The sequence below is a fragment of the Schistocerca americana genome, chromosome 3 (assembly GCF_021461395.2).
Source record: "Schistocerca americana isolate TAMUIC-IGC-003095 chromosome 3, iqSchAmer2.1, whole genome shotgun sequence".
Taxonomy (NCBI): Eukaryota; Metazoa; Arthropoda; class Insecta; order Orthoptera; family Acrididae; genus Schistocerca; species Schistocerca americana.
This window is the reverse complement of record NC_060121.1, coordinates 185397790-185418732: the sequence shown is the minus strand read 5'-3', so window position 1 is coordinate 185418732 and position 20943 is coordinate 185397790. Positions and strand designations below refer to the sequence as shown.

Genomic DNA, 20943 nt, shown 5'->3' with positions numbered 1-20943 from the left:
TCGGAGCGTGGAATGTCAGATCCCTTAATCAAGCAGGTAGGTTAGAAAATATAAAAAGGGAAATGGAGAGGTTAAAGTTAGATATAGTGGGAATTAGTGAAGTTCGGTGGCAGGAGGAACAAGACTTTTGGTCAGGTGATTACAGGGTTATAAATACAAAATCAAATAGGGGTAATGCACGAGTAGGTTTAATAATGAATAAAAAAAATAGGAGTGCGGGTTAGCTACTACAAACAGCATAGTGAACGCATTATTGTGGCCAAGATAGACACGAAGCCCACGCCTACTACAGTAGTACAAGTTTATATGCCAACTAGCTCTGCAGATGATGAAGAAATTGATAAAATGTATGACGAGATAAAAGAAATTATTCAGGTAGTGAAGGGAGACGAAAATTTAATAGTCATGGGTGACTGGAATTCGTCAGTAGGAAAAGGGAGAGAAGGAAACATAGTAGGTGAATATGGATTGGGGGGAAGAAATGAAAGAGGAAGCCGCCTTGTAGAATTTTGCACAGAGCATAACTTAATCATAGCTAACACTTGGTTCAAGAATCATAAAAGAAGGTTGTATACCTGGAAGAATCCTGGAGATTCTAAAAGGTATCAGATAGATTATATAATGGTAAGACAGAGATTTAGGAACCAGGTTTTAAATTGTAAGACATTTCCAGGGGCAGATGTGGATTCTGACCACAATCTATTGGTTATGAACTGCAGATTGAAACTGAAGAAACTGCAAAAAGGTGGGAATTTAAGGAGGTGGGACCTGGATAAACTGAAAAAACCAGAGGTTGTAGAGAGTTTCAGGAAGAGCATAAGGGAACAATTGACAGGAATGGAGGAAAAAAATACAGTAGATGAAGAATGGGTAGCTCTGAGGGATGAAGTAGTGAAGGCAGCAGAGGATCAAGTAGGTAAAAAGACGAGGGCTAATAGAAATCCTTGGGTAACAGAAGAAATATTGAATTTAATTGATGAAAAGAGAAAATATAAAAATGCAGTAAATGAAGCAGGCAAAAAGGAATACAAACGTCTCAAAAATGAGATCGACAGGAAGTGCAAAATGGCTAAGCAGGGATGGCTAGAGGACAAATGTAAGGATGTAGAGGCTTATCTCACTAGGGGTAAGATAGACACGGCCTACAGGAAAATTGAAGAGACCTTTGGAGAGAAGAGAACCACTTGTATGAATATCAAGAGCTCAGATGGCAACCCAGTTCTAAGCAAAGAAGGGAAGGCAGAAAGGTGGAAGGAGTATATAGAGGGTTTGTACAAGGGCGATGTACTTGAGGACAATATTATGGAAATGGAAGAGGATGTAGATGAAGATGAAATGGGAGATACGATACTGTGTGAAGAGTTTGACAGAGCACTGAAAGACCTGAGTCGAAACAAGGCCCCGGGAGTAGACAACATTCCATTAGAACTACTGATGGCCTTGGGAGAACCAGTCATGACAAAACTCTACCATCTGGTGAGCAAGATGTATGAGACGGGCGAAATACCCACAGACTTCAAGAAGGATATAATAATTCCAATCCCAAAGAAAGCAGGTGTTGACAGATGTGAAAATTACCGAACTATCAGTTTAATAAGTCACAGCTGCAAAATACTAACGCGAATTCTTTACAGACGAATGGAAAAACTAGTAGAAGCGGACCTCGGGGAAGATCAGTTTGGATTCCGTAGAAATGTTGGAACACGTGAGGCAATACTAACCTTACGACTTATCTTAGAAGAAAGATTAAGAAAAGGCAAACCTACGTTTCTAGCATTTGTAGACTTAGAGAAAGCTTTTGACAACGTTAACTGGAATACTCTCTTTCAAATTCTGAAGGTGGCAGGGGTAAAATACAGGGAGCGAAAGGCTATTTGCAATTTGTACAGAAACCAGATGGCAGTTATAAGAGTCGAGGGGCATGAAAGGGAAGCAGTGGTTGGGAAAGGAGTGAGACAGGGTTGTAGCCTCTCCCCGATGTTATTCAATCTGTATATTGAGCAAGCAGTAAAGGAAACAAAAGAAAAATTCGGAGTAGGTACTAAAATTCATGGAGAAGAAGTAAAAGCTTTGAGGTTCGCCGATGACATTGTAATTCTGTCAGAGACAGCAAAGGACTTGGAAGAGCAGATGAACGGAATGGACAGTGTCTTGAAAGGAGGATATAAGATGAACATCAACAAAAGCAAAACGAGGATAATGGAATGTAGTCAAATTAAATCGGGTGATGCTGAGGGGATTAGATTAGGAAATGAGACACTTAAAGTAGTAAAGGAGTTTTGCTATTTAGGGAGTAAAATAACTGATGATGGTTGAAGTAGAGAGGATATAAAATGTAGACTGGCAATGGCAAGGAAATCGTTTCTGAAGAAGAGAAATTTGTTAACATCGAGTATAGATTTAAGTGTCAGGAAGTCGTTTCTGAAAGTATTTGTATGGAGTGTAGCCATGTATGGAAGTGAAACATGGACGATAACCAGTTTGGACAAGAAGAGAATAGAAGCTTTCGAAATGTGGTGCTACAGAAGAATGCTGAAGATAAGGTGGGTAGATCACGTAACTAATGAGGAGGTATTGAATAGGATTGGGGAGAAGAGAAGTTTGTGGCACAACTTGACTAGAAGAAGGGATCGGTTGGTAGGACATGTTTTGAGGCATCAAGGGATCACAAATTTAGCATTGGAGGGCAGCGTGGAGGATAAAAATCGTAGAGGGAGACCAAGAGATGCATACACTAGGCAGATTCAGAAGGATGTAGGTTGCAGTAGGTACTGGGAGATGAAGAAGCTTGCACAGGATAGAGTAGCATGGAGAGCTGCATCAAACCAATCTCAGGACTGAAGATCACAACAACAACAACCCAACACGAGGAAATATTCACTTCGTTTGTTGGTGCTGCTGAACCCATAAATAAAACTTTTAAGTTATCACTCACTTTGTTCACATGAAATGTTTGGCTTCTTGTGACGTGTTCAGTTTTCTCAGTTGCTGTCGCTCCGTGGATATAGTCAAGCACTGTTTCGAAAATTGCAACACGGCACAGGAAGACAGCCATTTCATATGGACTAAGCGAGTGATTATTTAAAAATTTTATTTATGTGATCAGCAGATCAATAAATGAAGTCAACATTAAGTTATCCTCTTCTTTCTCCGAAGGATGGCCATACTGCATGCCAAGGCTGCAAAGAATAATTTTAACATCTATATGAACTTTTGTAAAATGCTCCTTACATTGCCATTGTCGCTTGAAGATGAGGTTAGTAACTCGAAATTGCTCCTTTATTAAATAATTTAAGCACGTCAACAAAAATTTGTGACAGCTAGTTGTCTATGAGAAGCCTCGTCATATTTTTCAAGCTACGTTGATTAACATCAGTACGCCTTTAAAGTGAGTTCACGTAATGAAATATTAATACATCTCAGTGCTACTGTTAATTACAAAATAAATTACAATATTCATTTTAAGACCTCTGAAGGTTCGCTTCGAAGGACTAAAAGGGGTTGTCCAGCGGGAAGGTCATTTAATTTAGTCTTCAACTTTACCATAATAGCTACAAGTCATTTAATATACTTTGACAAGCCTTTCAGTGCATATGCAACCATTTATCTGGCTGCTTTCGCTCACTAATGTTAACCTCTTGAACACTTCGTAGAGGCTATTTTTGGTCTTATAATGTTATATTCGTGCTTATCATTTTTTCTTTAAGAAAATAGTAATATGATGATCAAGATGAACTTCAGTGAATATACTATATTCTGAAGAAATTGATAAAATATCGTTTTTTGAAGAGGTCTATGCAGGATGTTCTATGGCCAATGCTAGGAGATAATCCTTAAAACATGGTTCTGTATTCTGAAAATATTAGCCCAGTAATTGTGTTTCCCCAAAAAGTTACTACATGACTCATTTTTGAATGGAAATATGAGAAAAAATTCCCAGTACTAATTATTTCTGGCTTATTAATTCTTGTATATCACCTCTCAAGATAAATATAGCCCTTTTGGTTGATAGACATTTTTTCATATACAAACTGTTACTGAGTTTCTTTAAATACAAGCTGTTTGTTACTGAGTTTCTTTTTTTGTACTAAGTATATGTAAAATCCATTGTACAAGGACTTCCCGCAAATTTTTGGTCTTCATGGTAATAATGAGTAATTCCTACTATGAGGCTGTGTTTAATAAACTAGACTAGATTGTCCAATTTAATAGCGCGATTAACACTGAAAAGTCTTTCTAGAAAAAAGTGAAATGACAAGGAAACAGAATGGCTGGCTGTTAATTCCATCCTCAGTAAAGAAAGAGGAGCAGATGAGGGAACATTAGGAAGGACGGTCTGGTTACTCAGATCCTGAAGAGAGAAAGACCCACCTGTTGTGAAGAGGGCAAACCGCCATACCTTCTCAATTTTAGAACAAAAGATACATCTATCATAGAAACTCGAGATGATTTAAATCTCAAATTACACAAAGGTCACTAACGTCAATATGACTACTCCGTAAATGTTATGCAATAATATCCTACGAAAGTATAACGTGTGAAACTCCTGAAGAGTAAATCTTTTAGCTCGAGCAATAAAATCCATACGCAATCGAAATATCAGTTTCTTTTCCGGTGGACGTGATAATATACAAAATGATAACTGAGAACTGGTTGGCTCCTCAGATGGAGCATACACACTCTAAATCACCGAGCAATTTGTCAGTGACTGGACCATACAAACAGAACTTACAATCAGCGTTTATAGATTATTCGTTCCAATACCAATCTGATGAGTGTAATGAAAGGGAACATATATTAACTGCGGTGTCTAGGCAAGTTGCCCGCTGGATGGCACAGCTTTGTAATGACAATAGCCGCCACTGACTTGTGCGCAAGCAGACGTCTGGAACTTTACTAATGATGATGTCCGGTACTTCCCTACCGACAGGACAGCATGACGCAGCCGTTTGTGTTCAAGGAAACCAGCAACACGTCCAAACGCAGACGGCGAAAGCCGCCGCCTCAACTGATGAAGCTGATACTTGAGTCCTTCTGAGCAGCCTAATCAGGATCTGGCGAACTCGACAGTTTTTGCGCCCTTCGGCTGACGCTTACGGAACGGTTATTGGATCATTCTGACGCGTAGACATACTGCGACGTGCAAGTTCAGTTCACTATATTACAGAGAAAAAGTGGCAGCAACTCGAATAGGAGCTTTCCAGGCACAGAACAATGGCGCATTCCTTCACGTGATGTCAGCTGTGTGTGAGAAAGAGACTAAGTCATAGTACTGCCAGGAAAGATAGAGAGTTTTTACGATGAAGACTAAATGTCAAGGTATTTTCTCGCTGTTCACATGGCATTTCCTTCCACTCAAGAATCACAGTCTACAGGATCCACTAAACAAATAAGAGTTAATAATGATTACTGAATAATGTTAACGGACAAGAATTTCAGTTTCCATTTTATGAGACTTTGCATCCACTTTCATGACTGTACCTACCTATGTCTTTGGAATCTGCTAGTCGAGGCGAAGCGTACGCCACAATGCACTCGTCAGTAATCGACAGAGTCGGATATCCTCTGTTTTCTTCCAGAGACCTACGCCGCACAAATATTTGTTTCTACATTACCAACCAAACCTCTGATATTCATTTTAGTCTCGCAATATTTTGCAAATGAACTGCCATCTGTCCTTTGGTTTACCTACAGTCGTTTCTCAATAACCATTGTCCCTTTCACTTCCTTCTACGCACTTCACAGACTAACTAATTCTAGGTGTGATTCGGCAGCTGAGGCATTAAACAGGAAAGGCACTCATGCCATTTAACGGCAGATTCTTAGTTTTTATTGCTGTGCTCTTCAGTCTGAAGCATCATTTCATACTGTTCTCCAACCCAGTCTGTCCCGTGCAGGGCTTTTCATTTCTGCAGCGTTACAGTCTTGGTCTGCCTGTAAGATTTTTGATCCCCATCCCCCAAACGCACTCTTCCCTCAGTTACAAAATTAACTATTCCCTGATGACTCAAGGTGTGTCCTGTATAACTTCCACATCTTACAGTGAAGTTAAGCAGTAAAGCGTTTTCCTCCTCAGTTCGAATCCGTATCTCTTCATTGCCTACTCGATCTGGCCATCTAATATTCAGCATATTTCTTGAACACCAACTCCCGACATTTATTTTCTAGCTTCCAGGGCAACTGTAGGACCTTAATGCCAGAAAGAAACGTTAGTAAAAGAAAATTTCAAGAAATTAAATTCATGTGGACAAACAGAATGAAGTTCAGTTTAGCTATTTTATTAGTCATAGACATCAGACAAAAATTAAATAATGTAAAAACACACATTTACTAGATTGGTGCCCTGTGCCCTGACTTCCGGAAGTCTTTCTCTATAGTTCTGCACTGCCGTCTAATGATCAAAATACAAACGTACGAATATCAGGCCAGCAGTGTGACTGAATGGAAGAGTTCCTAGCAAACAGAACACATCATTCTCTACCAAGGGACATCTGCAGACGTAAATGTAATGTCGGGCTAGGATCATTACTTTGCACAATACAGTCGATACTGTTTATACCGACATTCCGTTTAACGACATACTGGCTATAACAGCGAAATCTAACGGTCCCGTCTAAATCCTAGGTAAAGGTTATATTTGAAAAACTCGGTTAGTACGACATCGCTTATTGCGGCAAATCGTATAAAGCGACGTATTTTTATTACATTTTCGGAGCGATATATCGACTATAACGCCCAGTGTCGATTTTTGTGGCATTTAATTGCTGAACATACATAAACCACAAATACCGTGTTGTAAATACTGTAGATGTGCTGTATTTTTGCTAATTTTTGAAGTGTAAAGTCTGTGGCAGCCTGAAGTTTAGAGATGCGAAATTGTTCTCAAAAAACAAAGCAAAACCTCGATTTGTAGGGTTATAGGCTATAACAACCGTAAACTGTCGGTCGCTTCGACGTCGTTACAACAGGTTTCGACTGTTTACATAAATAGCCCAGTGCACAACGTCAGGTTTGGTAGTTAATTCTCAACATAAGCAAATGTAGTTTATTGGGAACAAATACGCAGAAAGATCCATTATTGTATGATCACACAATTGCAGAACAACAACTGGAAGCAATCACATCCATTAAATATCTAGGAGTGTGCATACGGAGCTATTAAAAGTGGAACGACCGCATAAAACTAGTGGCAAGTAAGGAAGAGGCCAGACAGATTCACTGGAAGAATAGTCAGGAAGTGTAGTCCTCCCACAAAGAAGGTAGCTTACAAAACCCTCGGTCAGCCAATACTTGAATATTGCTCGTCAGTCACAGATCCGCACCGGATGCGATTATAGAACAAATAGAAAATATCAAAAGAAGAGCAGCACTTTTCGTCACAGGTTCATCAAGCATGTGCTGAAGTGTCACGGAGATGCTCAGCCAGTTCCAGTGACGGACGCTGCAAGAGAGGCGTTCTACATCGCGGTGTGTTTTACTGTTAAATTTACGAGAGCGTGCATTCCTAGAAGAACCAGCGAATACATTGCTTTCTCCTATCTACATCTCGAGAAGAGACGGCGGAGGCAAAATTAAGAGAGAAGCGAGCTCACAACAATTCTTCTCGCGAATCATTCTTGACCGGAACAGGAAAACAGGAAGTGACAGTGGTACACGAAGTACCCTCCGCCACAGACCGTTAGGTGAGTTGCGGAAGATTAATGTAGATGTAGATTTACCGCTACTTGGTCTGATTTGAAAATTTTCACCACTGTACTTGGCGAACGAGATGAGGAAATGTGCGATGACAGTGGTGGAAGAGAAAACGAAAGAAAAAGAGAAAGAATGATATTTTCCCTCTGCAGCGGAGTGTGCGCTGATATGAAACTTCCTGGCAGATTAAAACTGTGTGCTCGACCGAGACTCGAAATCGGGACCCGGGTTCGCGTCTCGCTCGGCACACAGTTTTAATCTGCCAGGAAGTTTCAAAAAGAGAAAAGTTGCAACTCTAAACCTGCATGTGCTAGCGACCCGCCCCGACTTCGCTGACGTAGCACTAATTGTGAGTAGGTACGACCGGACTATTTATATGGCGTAACTGGAATAAATCATTTCTCATCTATTATTTAGTGAATGCTTTATCAAAACCCCTACAATAGTTCCTTCACATACGGGCAGAAATTCGCGGCGGACAACAAACAACCACCTTCGAAGATGACATATACTTCAAAAGTTCACTATCAAGGTACTCGTGAAGTATTCGGTACCAACCAAAGCGACACATTAGGTCCTACTTGTACCTGAATAATAAAAGCTTGAAAGACTATTTCAATGTAAACAGCTTTTTAAGGTCTTTCTATTGAAACACTTGGTGGCTGAAGTTAAGGCTGCAATGTTCTCATCTTTAACGCGTTTGTTGGCGTGGCCATCCACGAACAGAAATACTTGTTTTGTAAATAAAAACCGCCTTTTCTTGTAGCACTGTATTTAATATCTCCCAGATGCGTTTCGCCTTTTTCACTTTGAGGCATATCAGCGGGATGGTTCCTCGCGTTTTTGGTTGGCATCTGCGTTTCCTGTCACCTGGTTACATGCTGGATGTCGCTCTACAGCTTTATTTACCACACAAAAGCATGTTCTCTTTTGTATCGAACTCCGAGACACATAGTGAACTCAAAGTAGTTACGTCTATAAAGCACAGTTTTCGATCACATATTTATAACTAGTGGCAGAAGACTGATAGTGCACCACAACAGTAAGGGCAAACAAGATGAAAAATGGGAAATAAAAGTTGTGAACATAAAAACATGCTTATGTTTCGTAAATAGAGCTGTACAGTGACCTCCAGCATGTGGTCAGACGAGAGGAAACGCAGATGCCAACCAAAAAAAGTGAAGAACTATCCCACTGATGATGCCTTAGAGTGAAAAAGGCGAAAAGCATCTCGCAGAAATAAAATACAACGTAGCAAGGAAAGGTGGCGTTTATTTTCAAAACAAATATTTCTAATCTGTAGTTTCATGCCGTAGTATTTCAACATGTTGGAAAATGAAATTGTTAGAGAAGCCCTTGGGAATATGTCGCTTTTCTATCTTGAATATATCTTTCGTCTGTTAAAATTGCAGGACACTGTCCTAAGAAAAAACGATATTTCACAGGACGACTTGAGAGACGGAGCATATTTTTCTGTCGCCGAGAGGTATGTTAGCACCTTGTGTGGCCTTACGCAGTATCTTTAGCAGCTTACTGAGATTTCAGATGTAGAGAACACAGAAAACTGGAATGAGACGCAGAGAAGTGGGACGCGGACGCACGAGGAATGACGTCTCGCATTTTCCAGCGTGACTAAGTCATTTCCGCGAGTAGCTGATGAGGGCGGTAATTGTTGGCACATGTGGGGCGTGCCTAGGCCATCAGCTGGCGGCATCTGAGATCTGCAGCGCGTGCCATTCCATTTCGTTAACTGCGACTGCCCTGCTCACCACCGCTTTAAGGAGCTTGCTTCGAAACAAGGTGCACTTTGTGAAGACTGCTGTCAAAGAAATAAAACGACGTCAGTTCGCTTTGTCTTCGTCTCTGACTCTGCAAGCCATCTCACAGCGTCTGGATGAGATTACTGCTGGCACTAATATTTTCTCTCCTTTGTCTCTTCCCTTCACGAAACGCGCTTGGGACAGAAGACTGTCGGTAAAGCTCTGTATGGGCCCTAATTTCTCTGAAATTCTTGTTGTATTGATTGGTGACTCCATGGAGTGTCCTGTGCACCACGACCAGATAATGGATATACTTGGAAGGAGAGACAGCATTGGTCGTATTTTTTTGTTTTATTAACCGCAAAATCGATTTTCGGTCACTTAGTGACCATCCTCAGTGCTGTAATATATAATTTAAATTGGTAGGCACTGGTGTCAACAAGCTCTAAGCTCACTAGGTGACCGAAAATCGATTTTGCGGTTAATAAAACAAAAAAATACGACCAATGCTGTCTCTCCTTCCAAGTATATTCTTGTTGTAGTCGTTTCACTACATGCATGTGGGAGGAAGTAATATGTTGTCTGATCCTTCTTCGACCGTACGCTCTCGGAAATTAGTTGGTAAACTTCACGACGGTGCACTTTCGAATCGGACGCACATTTAGTCATATGATACTCGTTTGAGGTATGTTCCTCAGAGCTTTGAAGATATCGAACCCGTGCTTCATATTGTAACACTCTGCAACTGCATCATCGTAACATAGCACGTAATCGGTATTTTGGAAGAAGGAAGGAAGATTAACGTCACATCGACAATGAGGTCATTAGAGTACAAGCTCTAACTGTTTCAAGGGTGGGGAAAGAACTCGGCCATGCCCTTTCAAAGGAACCATCCCGGCATTTGCCTGAAGCGATTTAGGAAAATCACGAAAAACCTAAATCGGGATGGCCGGACGCGGGTTGGAACCGTCGTCCTCTCGAATGCGAGTACCGTGCGGGAAGAAAGAACCCTAAATATTTCTGTGGGCTTTCGTTTACTTTACTACGATTGTCATTTCTCCCTATGTAAGTGGAGATAAACAAAATACTTTCGCATACGGAGGGAAAAGATGACGATTGACTCTTTCGTGAAATCGAAAAACGCCCTTTTATGATTGGCACCCGGATTCACTTATCATACCAATGATACTTCCTCTCCCAGTACCATATCAGTGGGTCTTTCTCCCCTAATTCGCGATAATACGAACCGAGCTGCTCTTCTTTGAACTTTTTAGATGTCCTCCGTCAATCCTATTTGATAACGTTCCCATACCAAGCAAAAATATTCCAGAAGAGGACCAACCAGCCTAGCCCAAGCAGTTTGTTCAGTAATTTATTGCGTCTTCTGTGTGTTCTGCCAATAACGCGCGGTCATTGGTTCGCCTTCCCCACAACATTTACTATGAAATGGCACCAATTTAAGCTGTTCGTAATTGTAATCCCCAGGTATTTAGTCGGACAACCTCTAAATTTGTATGGTTTATCATGGAACCTAAATTTAACGGAATTTTTAGTACTTACGTGGAGCACAGCATAATTTTTCTTCTTCAGGAGCTACTTTTCGTACCATGCGTCAGTTTGCAATTCGTTTTGACCTTGCGATGAGTTTACCAGACGGCATGAAGGCATTATCAATAAACAGACTAAGAAGACTGCTCAGATTGTCTCCTAAATTCTTTATATTGGGTGTTTCAGCTTTTCCAACCCTTGAGTTTTATGCAGCCCACAACGCTTTCAAGAACCACGCGGATCGCCCGCTCACTACACGCAAACTATTAGCCCTACAGAAAAAATGAACAGGACCTTTTTGCAGGAAATTTAATTCAGTTAAGTTTTGTATTGGGATACGTTGCCGCTGTAGGCCACAGTATTCGAGTTATTAAAGAAAAACGTGTTTGAAGGACGTTTTTGTAGGTTTTTTCTTCAACGAAAACTGTGGCCTCTAGCAAAAACTTATCCCAGTACAGAATTTAACTAAATTACGTTCCCCACAAAAAAAGTCCTGTTAATTTTTTACTGTAGTTCAGACGGGAGTGGTGCATGGAAGCATTTCAGGTTGCATAAAACCCATAGGTAGGGGCAGATGATTCACCTTCTATACAATAAGCATAGTAGAGGGCCTATAAGAGTTTCTTGGGGAATCACCAGATATAACTTCGGTTTCACTAGAGGACTTCCCGTCAGTTACTACGAACGGTGGCGTTTCTGACGGCAAACCACGAATCGAGGAGCACAGATGAGACGATACTCCTGTGGCACGCAATTTAATTAGAAACCTCTAGTGAAGAACGGCGTCGAAAGCCTTCAAGAAATCTACGTCAGTAACCGGCAGGAAGTTTGATATCGAGCAGGAAATCGCTTTAAGTGAAGAAGGACGATTGCGTTGGACGGCTGGGAAGAGAGTGTTGGTAGTATTTCCTGGGAAGCTGACCTCCCACGAGCCGGAGGCCGTCTCGGTAGGAAAACTGCGGCGTCTGCGGCTGCGTGAAGTGGCCGGAACGGGGGCCCGACCGCGGCCCCAGGGGAACGGCGTCGGCGGGCCGCGCAGCTGCGCGCTGCAGATGGCCGCACTCTGTGCGTCGCCTTCAAGGGCTGCCTGCGCCAGTTTCTTTCGCTTCCTGACCAACAGCTCTTTCGTACAGCACTGAGAACGCCCTCTCTAAAGATGTATCAACATCAGCGGTCGCATGCAGCCCGGAGAGAATATCGTTCTTTTGATCATCGTAAAAGGAGCAAAACTACCAGATTTTTTACCGAAAAGAAAAGTCTCTGATTTTCGAATTTTCAATTCAAGAACGTAGAAACAGCAGCCGGCAGTGAAACGTTCCTTTCGTCACTTCTCTACGCTTCCGTGTGGTCGAGCAAAGGCCCACTCGCGGTCACTACCAGACTGCACACACTCTTAGCTCTGTGCGGCGCAGGAGACAAATTACCAGGAAAAGAAATAGTTTCACAATCGCCATTTTCTTAAAAACCAAATAGTAACAGCTTCAGTAGTCTGTACTTTATATCTGCTACGTGTACGGAGAATCAAGGATATATCAGAAATACACTACTGGCCATTAAAATTGCTACACCAAAAAGAAATGCAGATGATAAACGGGTATTCATTGGACAAATATATTATACTAGAACCGACATGTGATTACATTTTCACGCAATTTGGGTGCATAAATCCTGAGAAATCAGTACCCAGAACAACCGCATCTGGCCGTAATAACGGCCTTGATACGCCTGGGCATTGAGTCAAACAGAGTTTGGATGGCGTGTACAGGTACAGCTGCCCATGCACCTTCGACACGAGACCACAGTTCATCAAGAGTAGTGACTGGCGTATTGTGACGAGCCAGTTGCTCGGCCACCATTGACCAGACGTTTTCAATTGGTGATAGATCTGCAGAATGTGCAGGCCAGGGCAGCACACGAACATTTTCTGAATCCAGAAAGGACCGTACAGGACCTGCAACATGCGGTCGTGCATTATCCTGCTGAAATGTAGGGTTTCGTAGGGATCGAATGAGGGGTAGAGCCACGGGTCGTAACACATCTGAAATGTAACGTCCACTGTTCAAAGTGCCGTCAATGCGAACAAAAGGTGACCGAGACGTGTAACCAATGGCACCCCATACCATCACGCCGGGTGATACGCCATTATGGCGATGACGAATACACGCTTCCAATGCGCGTTCAGCGCGATGTCGCCAAACACGAATGCGACCATCATGATGCTGTAAAGAAAACCTGGATTCATCCGAAAAAATGACGTTTTGCCATTCGTGCACCCAGGTTCGTCGTTGAGTACACCATCGCAGGCGCTCCTGTCTGTGACGCAGCGTCAAGGGTAACCGCAACCCTGGTCTCCGAGCTGATAGTCCATGCTGCTGTAAACGCCGTCGAACTGTTCGTGCAGATGGTTGTTGTCTTGCAAACGTCCCCATCTGTTGACTCAGGGATCGAGACGTGGCTGCACGATCCGTTACAGCCATGCGTATAAGATGCCTGTCATCTCGATTGCTAGTGATACGAGGCCGTTGGGATCCAGGACGGCGTTCCGTATTACCCTCCTGAACCCACCGATTCCATATTCTGCTAACAGTCATTGGGTCTCGACCAACGCGAGCAGCAATGTCGCGATACGATAAATCGCAATCACGATAGACTAAAATCCGACGTTTATCAAAGTCGGAAACGTGATGGTACGCATTCCTCCTCCTTACACAAGGCATCAAAACAACGTTTCACCGGGCAACGCCGTTCGACTGGTGTTTGTGTATGAGAAATCGGTTGGAAACTTTCCTCATGTCAGCACGTTGTAGGCGTAGCTACCGGCGCCAACGTCGTGTGAGTGCTCTGAAAAGCTAATCATTTGCATATCACAGCATCTTCTTCCTGTCGGTTAAATTTCGCGTCTGTAGCACGTCATCTTTGTGATGTAGCAATTTTAACGGCCAGTAGTGTATAACATGGCCCACCAAAACTTTATTCGCAACCTCACCAATATGATAAGCGTGATAAGCAACCACATTTCAGGAATCAAAACGCTTCAACCCAGCAATAGTAGGAACAGTACTACCTGTCCGCACAACAGCTAATGTCATCCAGCCATTACCAATATTAAAAGTATCATTGCTAATATGCTAAAATGAAATACACATTCAACAAATACTTACGGGCACTCGAGGATAGAGGTAAAGGCCACTCCTTTCAATTTATTTTTAGCGACATCGATTCTAGTGCCACTCTTGTCTTGAGTGTTCTCAATGCTCTTGAAACACTTCAAATGTGTTTGAATTCCTAAGGGACCAAACTGCTGAGGTCATCGGTCCCTAGACTTACAAACTAGTTAAACTAACTTAAAGCAACTTATACTAAGAACAAAAAACACACACACACATATGCCCGAGGGTGGACTCGAACCTTCGGCGGGAGGGGCCGAGCAATCCGTGAAATGACGCCTCAAACCGCGCGGCCTCTCCGCGCAGCTTGAAACACTCTGGATCGGGCTGCCGCAGAGGCAACTGCATTGAACGGAGCCACTGAGATGCCGTGCTACGGGAGAAGACGTTACAGACGTCGAGGAGCATCGCGGATTTCAAGAGTACTGAGAACATTGAAGTCAAGAGTGGCACTGGACTCGGCGCTGCTAAAAATAAACTGTCAGGAACTGCCTCTACCTCTATTCCTGACGGTCCATCTATGTTTGCTGGATGTGTATTTAATTTTAGAGTTAGTGACAATAATACTTTTAGCACTGGTAAAGGCTGGTTGACAGCAGCTATTCCAGAAACAGGTAGTATTGCTTCTACTGTTACTGGGTTGGAGAGTTTTGATTCCAGAAATGTGATTGCTTATCGCACTTATCATATTGATGAGGTTGCGAAGAAAGATTTGGTAAGTCATATTACGTTTCTGATATGGCATTGACTTGAACTGGCGAACCCGAAGTAATTTTCAGCACTGCTGCTCTTATAAATTCAGGCTAAATTAAGGGTCATAAGCCTCACTTTTACCTGCAAGATAAGGTTTAATTGAGGACAGAAAGAAAGGCAGCATCGGTCGCAACGTTATCCGTCTTTTTTATTGCATTTCAGATCAAGATTTCAACTGACAGTGCAGCTAACGTCATTGCATTATTCACAGCCATGTAGACTGAACATAATCATAACGACACACATTCCAATCTAATTACGGACTAATGTTTGTACATACCTCTCTTAGATTGGAATGTGTGTCGTCATAATTAAATCCAGTCTACATGACTACTTATAACGCACTGATGATAGCCGCACTGTCAGTTGAAATGTAGATCTACAATGCAATAAAAAAGTCAGATGACGTTACGATCAATGCTGGCATTCTTTCTGTCCTGGGTTACGTCATAATTGTGGGGCATAAACATTCCCATTCAATCGAACATGATGAAACCCTGTGCGAATCTACCTACAGGGTGTTTCAAAAATGACCGGTATATTTGAAACGGCAATAAAAACTAAACGAGCAGCGATAGAAATACACCGTTTGTTGCAATATGCTTGGGACAACAGTACATTTTCAGGCGGACAAACTTTCGAAATTACAGTAGTTACAATTTTCAACAACAGGTGGCGCTGCAAGTGATGTGAACGATATAGAAGACAACGCAGTCTGTGGGTGCGCCATTCTGTACGTCGTCTTTCTGCTGTAAGCGTGTGCTGTTCACAACGTGCAAGTCTGCTGTAGACAACATGGTTTATTCCTTAGAACAGAGGATTTTTCTGGTGTTGGAATTCCACCGCCTAGAACACAGTGTTGTTGCAACAAGACGAAGATTTCAACGGAGGTTTAATGTAACCAAAGGACCGAAAAGCAATACAATAAAGGATCCGTTTGAAAAATTTCAACGGACTGGGAACGTGACGGATGAACGTGCTGGAAAGGTAGGGCGACCGCGTACGGCAACCACAGAGGGCAACGCGCAGCTAGTGCAGCAGGTGATCCAACAGCGGCCTCGGGTTTCCGTTCGCCGTGTTGCAGCTGCGGTCCAAATGACGCCAACGTCCACGTATCGTCTCATGCGCCAGAGTTTACACCTCTATCCATACAAAATTCAAACCCGGCAACCCCTCAGCGCCGCTACCATTGCTGCACGAGAGACATTCGCTAACGATATAGTGCACAGGATTGATGACGGCGATATGCATGTGGGCAGCATTTGGTTTACTGACGAAGCTTATTTTTACCTGGACGGCTTCGTCAATAAACAGAACTGGCGCATATGGGGAACCGAAAAGCCCCATGTTGCAGTCCCATCGTCCCTGCATCCTCAAAAAGTACTAGTCTGGGCCGCCATTTCTTCCAAAGGAATCATTGGCCCATTTTTCAGATCCGAAACGATTACTGCATCACGCTATCTGGACATTATTCGTGAATTTGTGGCGGTACAAACTGCCTTAGACGACACTGCGAACACCTCGTGGTTTATGCAAGATGGTGCCCGGCCACATCGCACGGCCGACGTCTTTAATTTCCTGAATGAATATTTCGATGATCGTGTGATTGCTTTGGGCTATCCGAAACATACAGGAGGCGGCGTGGATTGGCCTCCCTATTCGCCAGACATGAACCCCTGTGACTTCTTTCTGTGGGGACACTTGAAAGACCAGGCGTACCGCCAGAATCCAGAAACAATTGAACAGCTGAAGCAGTACATCTCATCTGCATGTGAAGCCATTCCGCCAGACACGTTGTCAAAGGTTTCGGGTAATTTCATTCAGAGACTACGCCATATTATTGCTACACATGGTGGATATGTGGAAAATATCGTACTATAGAGTTTCCTAGACCGCAGCGCCATCTGTTGTTGAAAATTGTAACTACTGTAATTTCTAAAGTTTGTCTGCCTGAAAATGTACTGTTGTCCCAAGCATATTGCAACAAACGGTGTATTTCTATCGCTGCTCGTTTAGTTTTTATTGCCGTTTCAAATATACCGGTCATTTTTGAAACACCCTGTATTTTCATAAAGATTCCGAGATACGACCAATGGAGCTGAAATATCGATACCTTTGTTTACATGTAGAGTATAGCTCTCTCCTCGCAACTTCTGCTGACAATCTCAAAAAAGTATCCAACAGATATATAGTTCAAAGTCAACAGCAAAATTCACAAAAAGCACCACACTTCAAGGTTTCATGAGACAAATGTAATTTATTCCTTCAATTGCACCTTGTCGAGTCCGTCACTATTATGCAATGCCGGCTTCCGCTGCCTGATACGAGGCGCTTTCTACCCAGAACGTACTCGTTCTCTAAATAACCCAACTCGCTCACAAAACAGGAAACGCCTGAATCAGAATTACAAATCCGCACACGGAAACACACTTCGGATTCTTCCAGGTTGTTCCATATTTGAAGAACAACTCGGATGATCACTAAGTACCGACTTCAGATATACTCTCCGAAACATCACCTCCACACAGCTGCACAAAAGACTTTCTTCCTACAACCCTCGAGGGCTATCAGCCGACTTCCTTCCGCGAGCTCCAAAGCGCACCACGAAACTGTTTTAACATTCAGGTATTTCTGGCAATCACCTTCAGGCATAATCATTGCTAATAGCACCCTTCGTCAAAGAACTTCCTACCAGGCTTTTCAAAGTTTATTCCGAGATGAGCAGGAGACCGCCAGCCATTCTGGCAAAATCACTCACTCTTGATATCAGCACGTACATCCCAACGACAACCAATACAGGATTACAGGAAGACCAATACATACTCTCGAGGCCGTACGAAAGGTGCCATCCCCTCGGATGCTGGAAACTTGCTCTGACGCCCACAATAGCTTCTAGGATGAGTCGATGGGAGCGGCCAGGAAACATATGTTGCAGTAGTTCCAACAACTTGTTTCATTACTAACTATTAAGTCACATTTACGTTTACCTGGCCTGTACACTGACTTCATTACAAAAACTAGCACATCGCAATTCGTTTTAGGCACTGCGAATTGTATTCATTCCTTAACACAACAAAAAGTCGATAAGCATCGATTTTCATTTCACTCAGATTCAAGGCACAACCTTTTCTAGACTGCACTGTGCTTACGTAATGCTAGATAATATTTCCAGAACTGCGCGAGCCCAAAGCCACCTACTAGAGAATACGAAAATTCTTTCTCCTCCTCAAACATTCAAGTTGTGTTCGTTCTCTTCTTTAAATTGCAGTAAACTGACTTCTTGTGTTGATGTTCAGTCCGAAGACTGCTCCGATGGAGCGCGCCACGCTAGTCTACCCTAACCAGGCCTCTCTATATCAGCATAACGCCTGCAACTTACAGGAACTTGAAACTGCTTACTGCCGTCAACCACATTTTTAGGGTTCCGTACGTCAATCGGTAAAAAAGAAACCTTTATAGTATCACTTTGTTGTCCGTCTCTGTCTGTCTGTCTGTCAGTCTATTCAACTGTTAAAGACATCTTTTGTCCGGAGCTGCCGGCCGGTGTGGCCGTGCGGTTAAAGGCGCTTCAGTCTGGAACCGCGTGACCGCTACGGTCGCAGGTTCGAATCCTGCATCGGGCATGGATGTGTGTGATGTCCTTAGGTTAGTTAGGTTTAATTAGTTCTAAGTTCTAGGCGACTGATGACCTCAGAAGTTAAGTCGCATAGTGCTCAGAGCCATTTGAACCATTTGTCCGGAGCTGGTGGACAATCGAAGTTGAAATACTAACGTCTACTGCCCATTAGGGATTTAAAAGATTGAAGCTTCTAAGCCAATGCAATCAAAAGATACGACCACTTATGTCACATATTTTGATGCTCGCAAACTCATACATAAAAACCTATAGGGTACTTCCCGTTGATCTAGAATCATGAAATTTGGCAAGAAGCAAGGTTTCACAGTCATACCAAATGGGATTTTAATTGTCATGGGGCCAAAACCGCATAAAAAGCAAAATTACACCAGTCTTTAACTGCCTTGGGGCCAAAAACCGCATAAAACGCAAAATAACGTCGGTTTCTAATTGTCGTGAGACTGGCACAAGACATGTTGAACATGCTCTCTACTGTTTTCTCCCACAAATTGAAATCGAGAAAAAACATGTTCCACAACACATCGGAATGTCTCGTGGTTCACGTTCAGATGTGTTGCGCAGTGCGTGACTGCAATTCAGCTACATTCGTAACTGGAGCACTGAACACAATAACTTTCAGAAAAACCCCAGGCTAGAAGTTGCGCAAATTAAAATCAGATCAACTGGACGGCCAAACTGAAGGGAAATGACAACTGGTAATTCTAACATTTCCGAAAGACGTCTGCAGCAGCTGCTTCACTGGCTGTGTAATGTGCGCGCAGGAGCGCCATCTTCAATAAAAATGACCCTACCCACAGATCCATACTCTTGAACTGTTGGCATTACGTTATTGCGCAAAAACTCAAATACTATTTACCAGTGAAGGTACAGGTAACAGAACCCGCAGGACTCATTTCCTCGAAAAAATACGGCCCTATGATAAAAAATGCCGTCAACTTACACCAAAATCAACTTTGTAGATTGAAGTGGTACCGGTTGATGTGCGTAGTTCTGCGGATTGACATGTCCTTGGAGATGGAAATGGGCTTCGTCTGTCCACAGAATGCTCCATGGCCGTTCATTGACTCATTCCATACGAGCAAAAAATTCCAGAGCGAACGTTTGTCTTGGTAGCAGCTCAGCAAGAAGCAACTCATGAACATGGGTGATTTTGCGTGAACAGCAATACAGGATCTTTGATAGGATTTTATGCACCGTGCTCGCAGGCATGGCCAACGTTCGGGCAATTCCCCGAGCACTGCGAGTTTTCGCACCACCACTCGACTCTCTTGCAGTGCTGTGGCCACGTCTTCGATAGGTGTCGGATCAACTTCTTTTCTCCCTGTGCCATGCTGCCTTTCAAAAGAACTTGTCTTTTAGAATACTGTAATCAGTTTCTCCAGATCCATAGCACACATCGGACCAACGCTTTTTTTCATACTTTTTTTCATACCCTTAATTTGCCGGAAGGCCTGCAGGGCTACTGGCGTACAGTCACCGTTCTCGTAACAGAGCTTTACCAGCAGTGCACCACACTTCGTGGAGACAGTAACGTTCGCCTTCTCGGACGCAAACTGACGAACAGTCGTGTGCCGCGCATCTGTTGGTGTGCATGTTCTGCGCTTACAGGCTATCTGTTGGTAAAATTTTCGATATTTTTTTGTTCCATCATGTTTCCCATGGCGTAAATAACACGTTGTTGAGATTTGACGTCATTCGTTCTCTTTCTATAGCATTTTAAAGCTAGAACTTTAATTATGGACACCCCGTATAATATAATTCATTTTTTCTTATTACATAATAGTGTGCTTTAAAAATATTCAAATGGTTCTTTTAATAATTTATCAAACATATTCATTTTTAATGTTCTTTATAGTATTATCAACTAATCAATAATGCTGTCGAATTTTAACTTAAGTCTTCATTCAACAACTTAAAAATATGAATTTGGAAGACATGTCGGTCTCATTACATATTTAGGTCTGACACGGTGACGCTCGGGTAACAAAATGTTGCCGATCATTGATCTAGAAGAAACCGTCCGTCGTGTAAACGTGTAACCACTGTGCTCGAAAATCGGCCCATTTTTGCCATCTTTTAAGAAATTTGTCTTTACCTGACCTGTGAAAACTACGGAAAAAATGCTATTGGCGCACGTACCCAGCTAGAATCTACAGAACCAAACGTGCATTCAGTTAGTAACTTCGACGGTAAATAATAACTGGAGCAAGAGTCACGTGTAAACGGCTCTGACAGCTTTTCTGTAGTAGTACCTTCGATACATACCGATCGCCCGCAGTGTTAAAACGAAGTCTTGATTGTGTACGGAAGATATACGTCGTACACTGACGGAAAAAAATCGCAACACCAAGAAGGAGCTGCGCAACATAAACGAAAGTTAGTAGAC

At 42.6% G+C, this 20943-nt stretch overlaps 1 protein-coding gene across 1 annotated transcript in view; it reads right to left on the bottom strand.

Moving 5' to 3' along the window:
* Window positions 1-20943, bottom strand: part of LOC124605961 (glycine, alanine and asparagine-rich protein-like) — a 168396-nt gene that overhangs the window by 44544 nt on the left and 102909 nt on the right. Inside the window, exon 4 of the mRNA XM_047137924.1 lies at window positions 11923-12109. Coding sequence (XP_046993880.1) covers window positions 11923-12109 — 187 coding nt within the window. The remainder of the gene's footprint in view (window positions 1-11922; window positions 12110-20943) is intronic.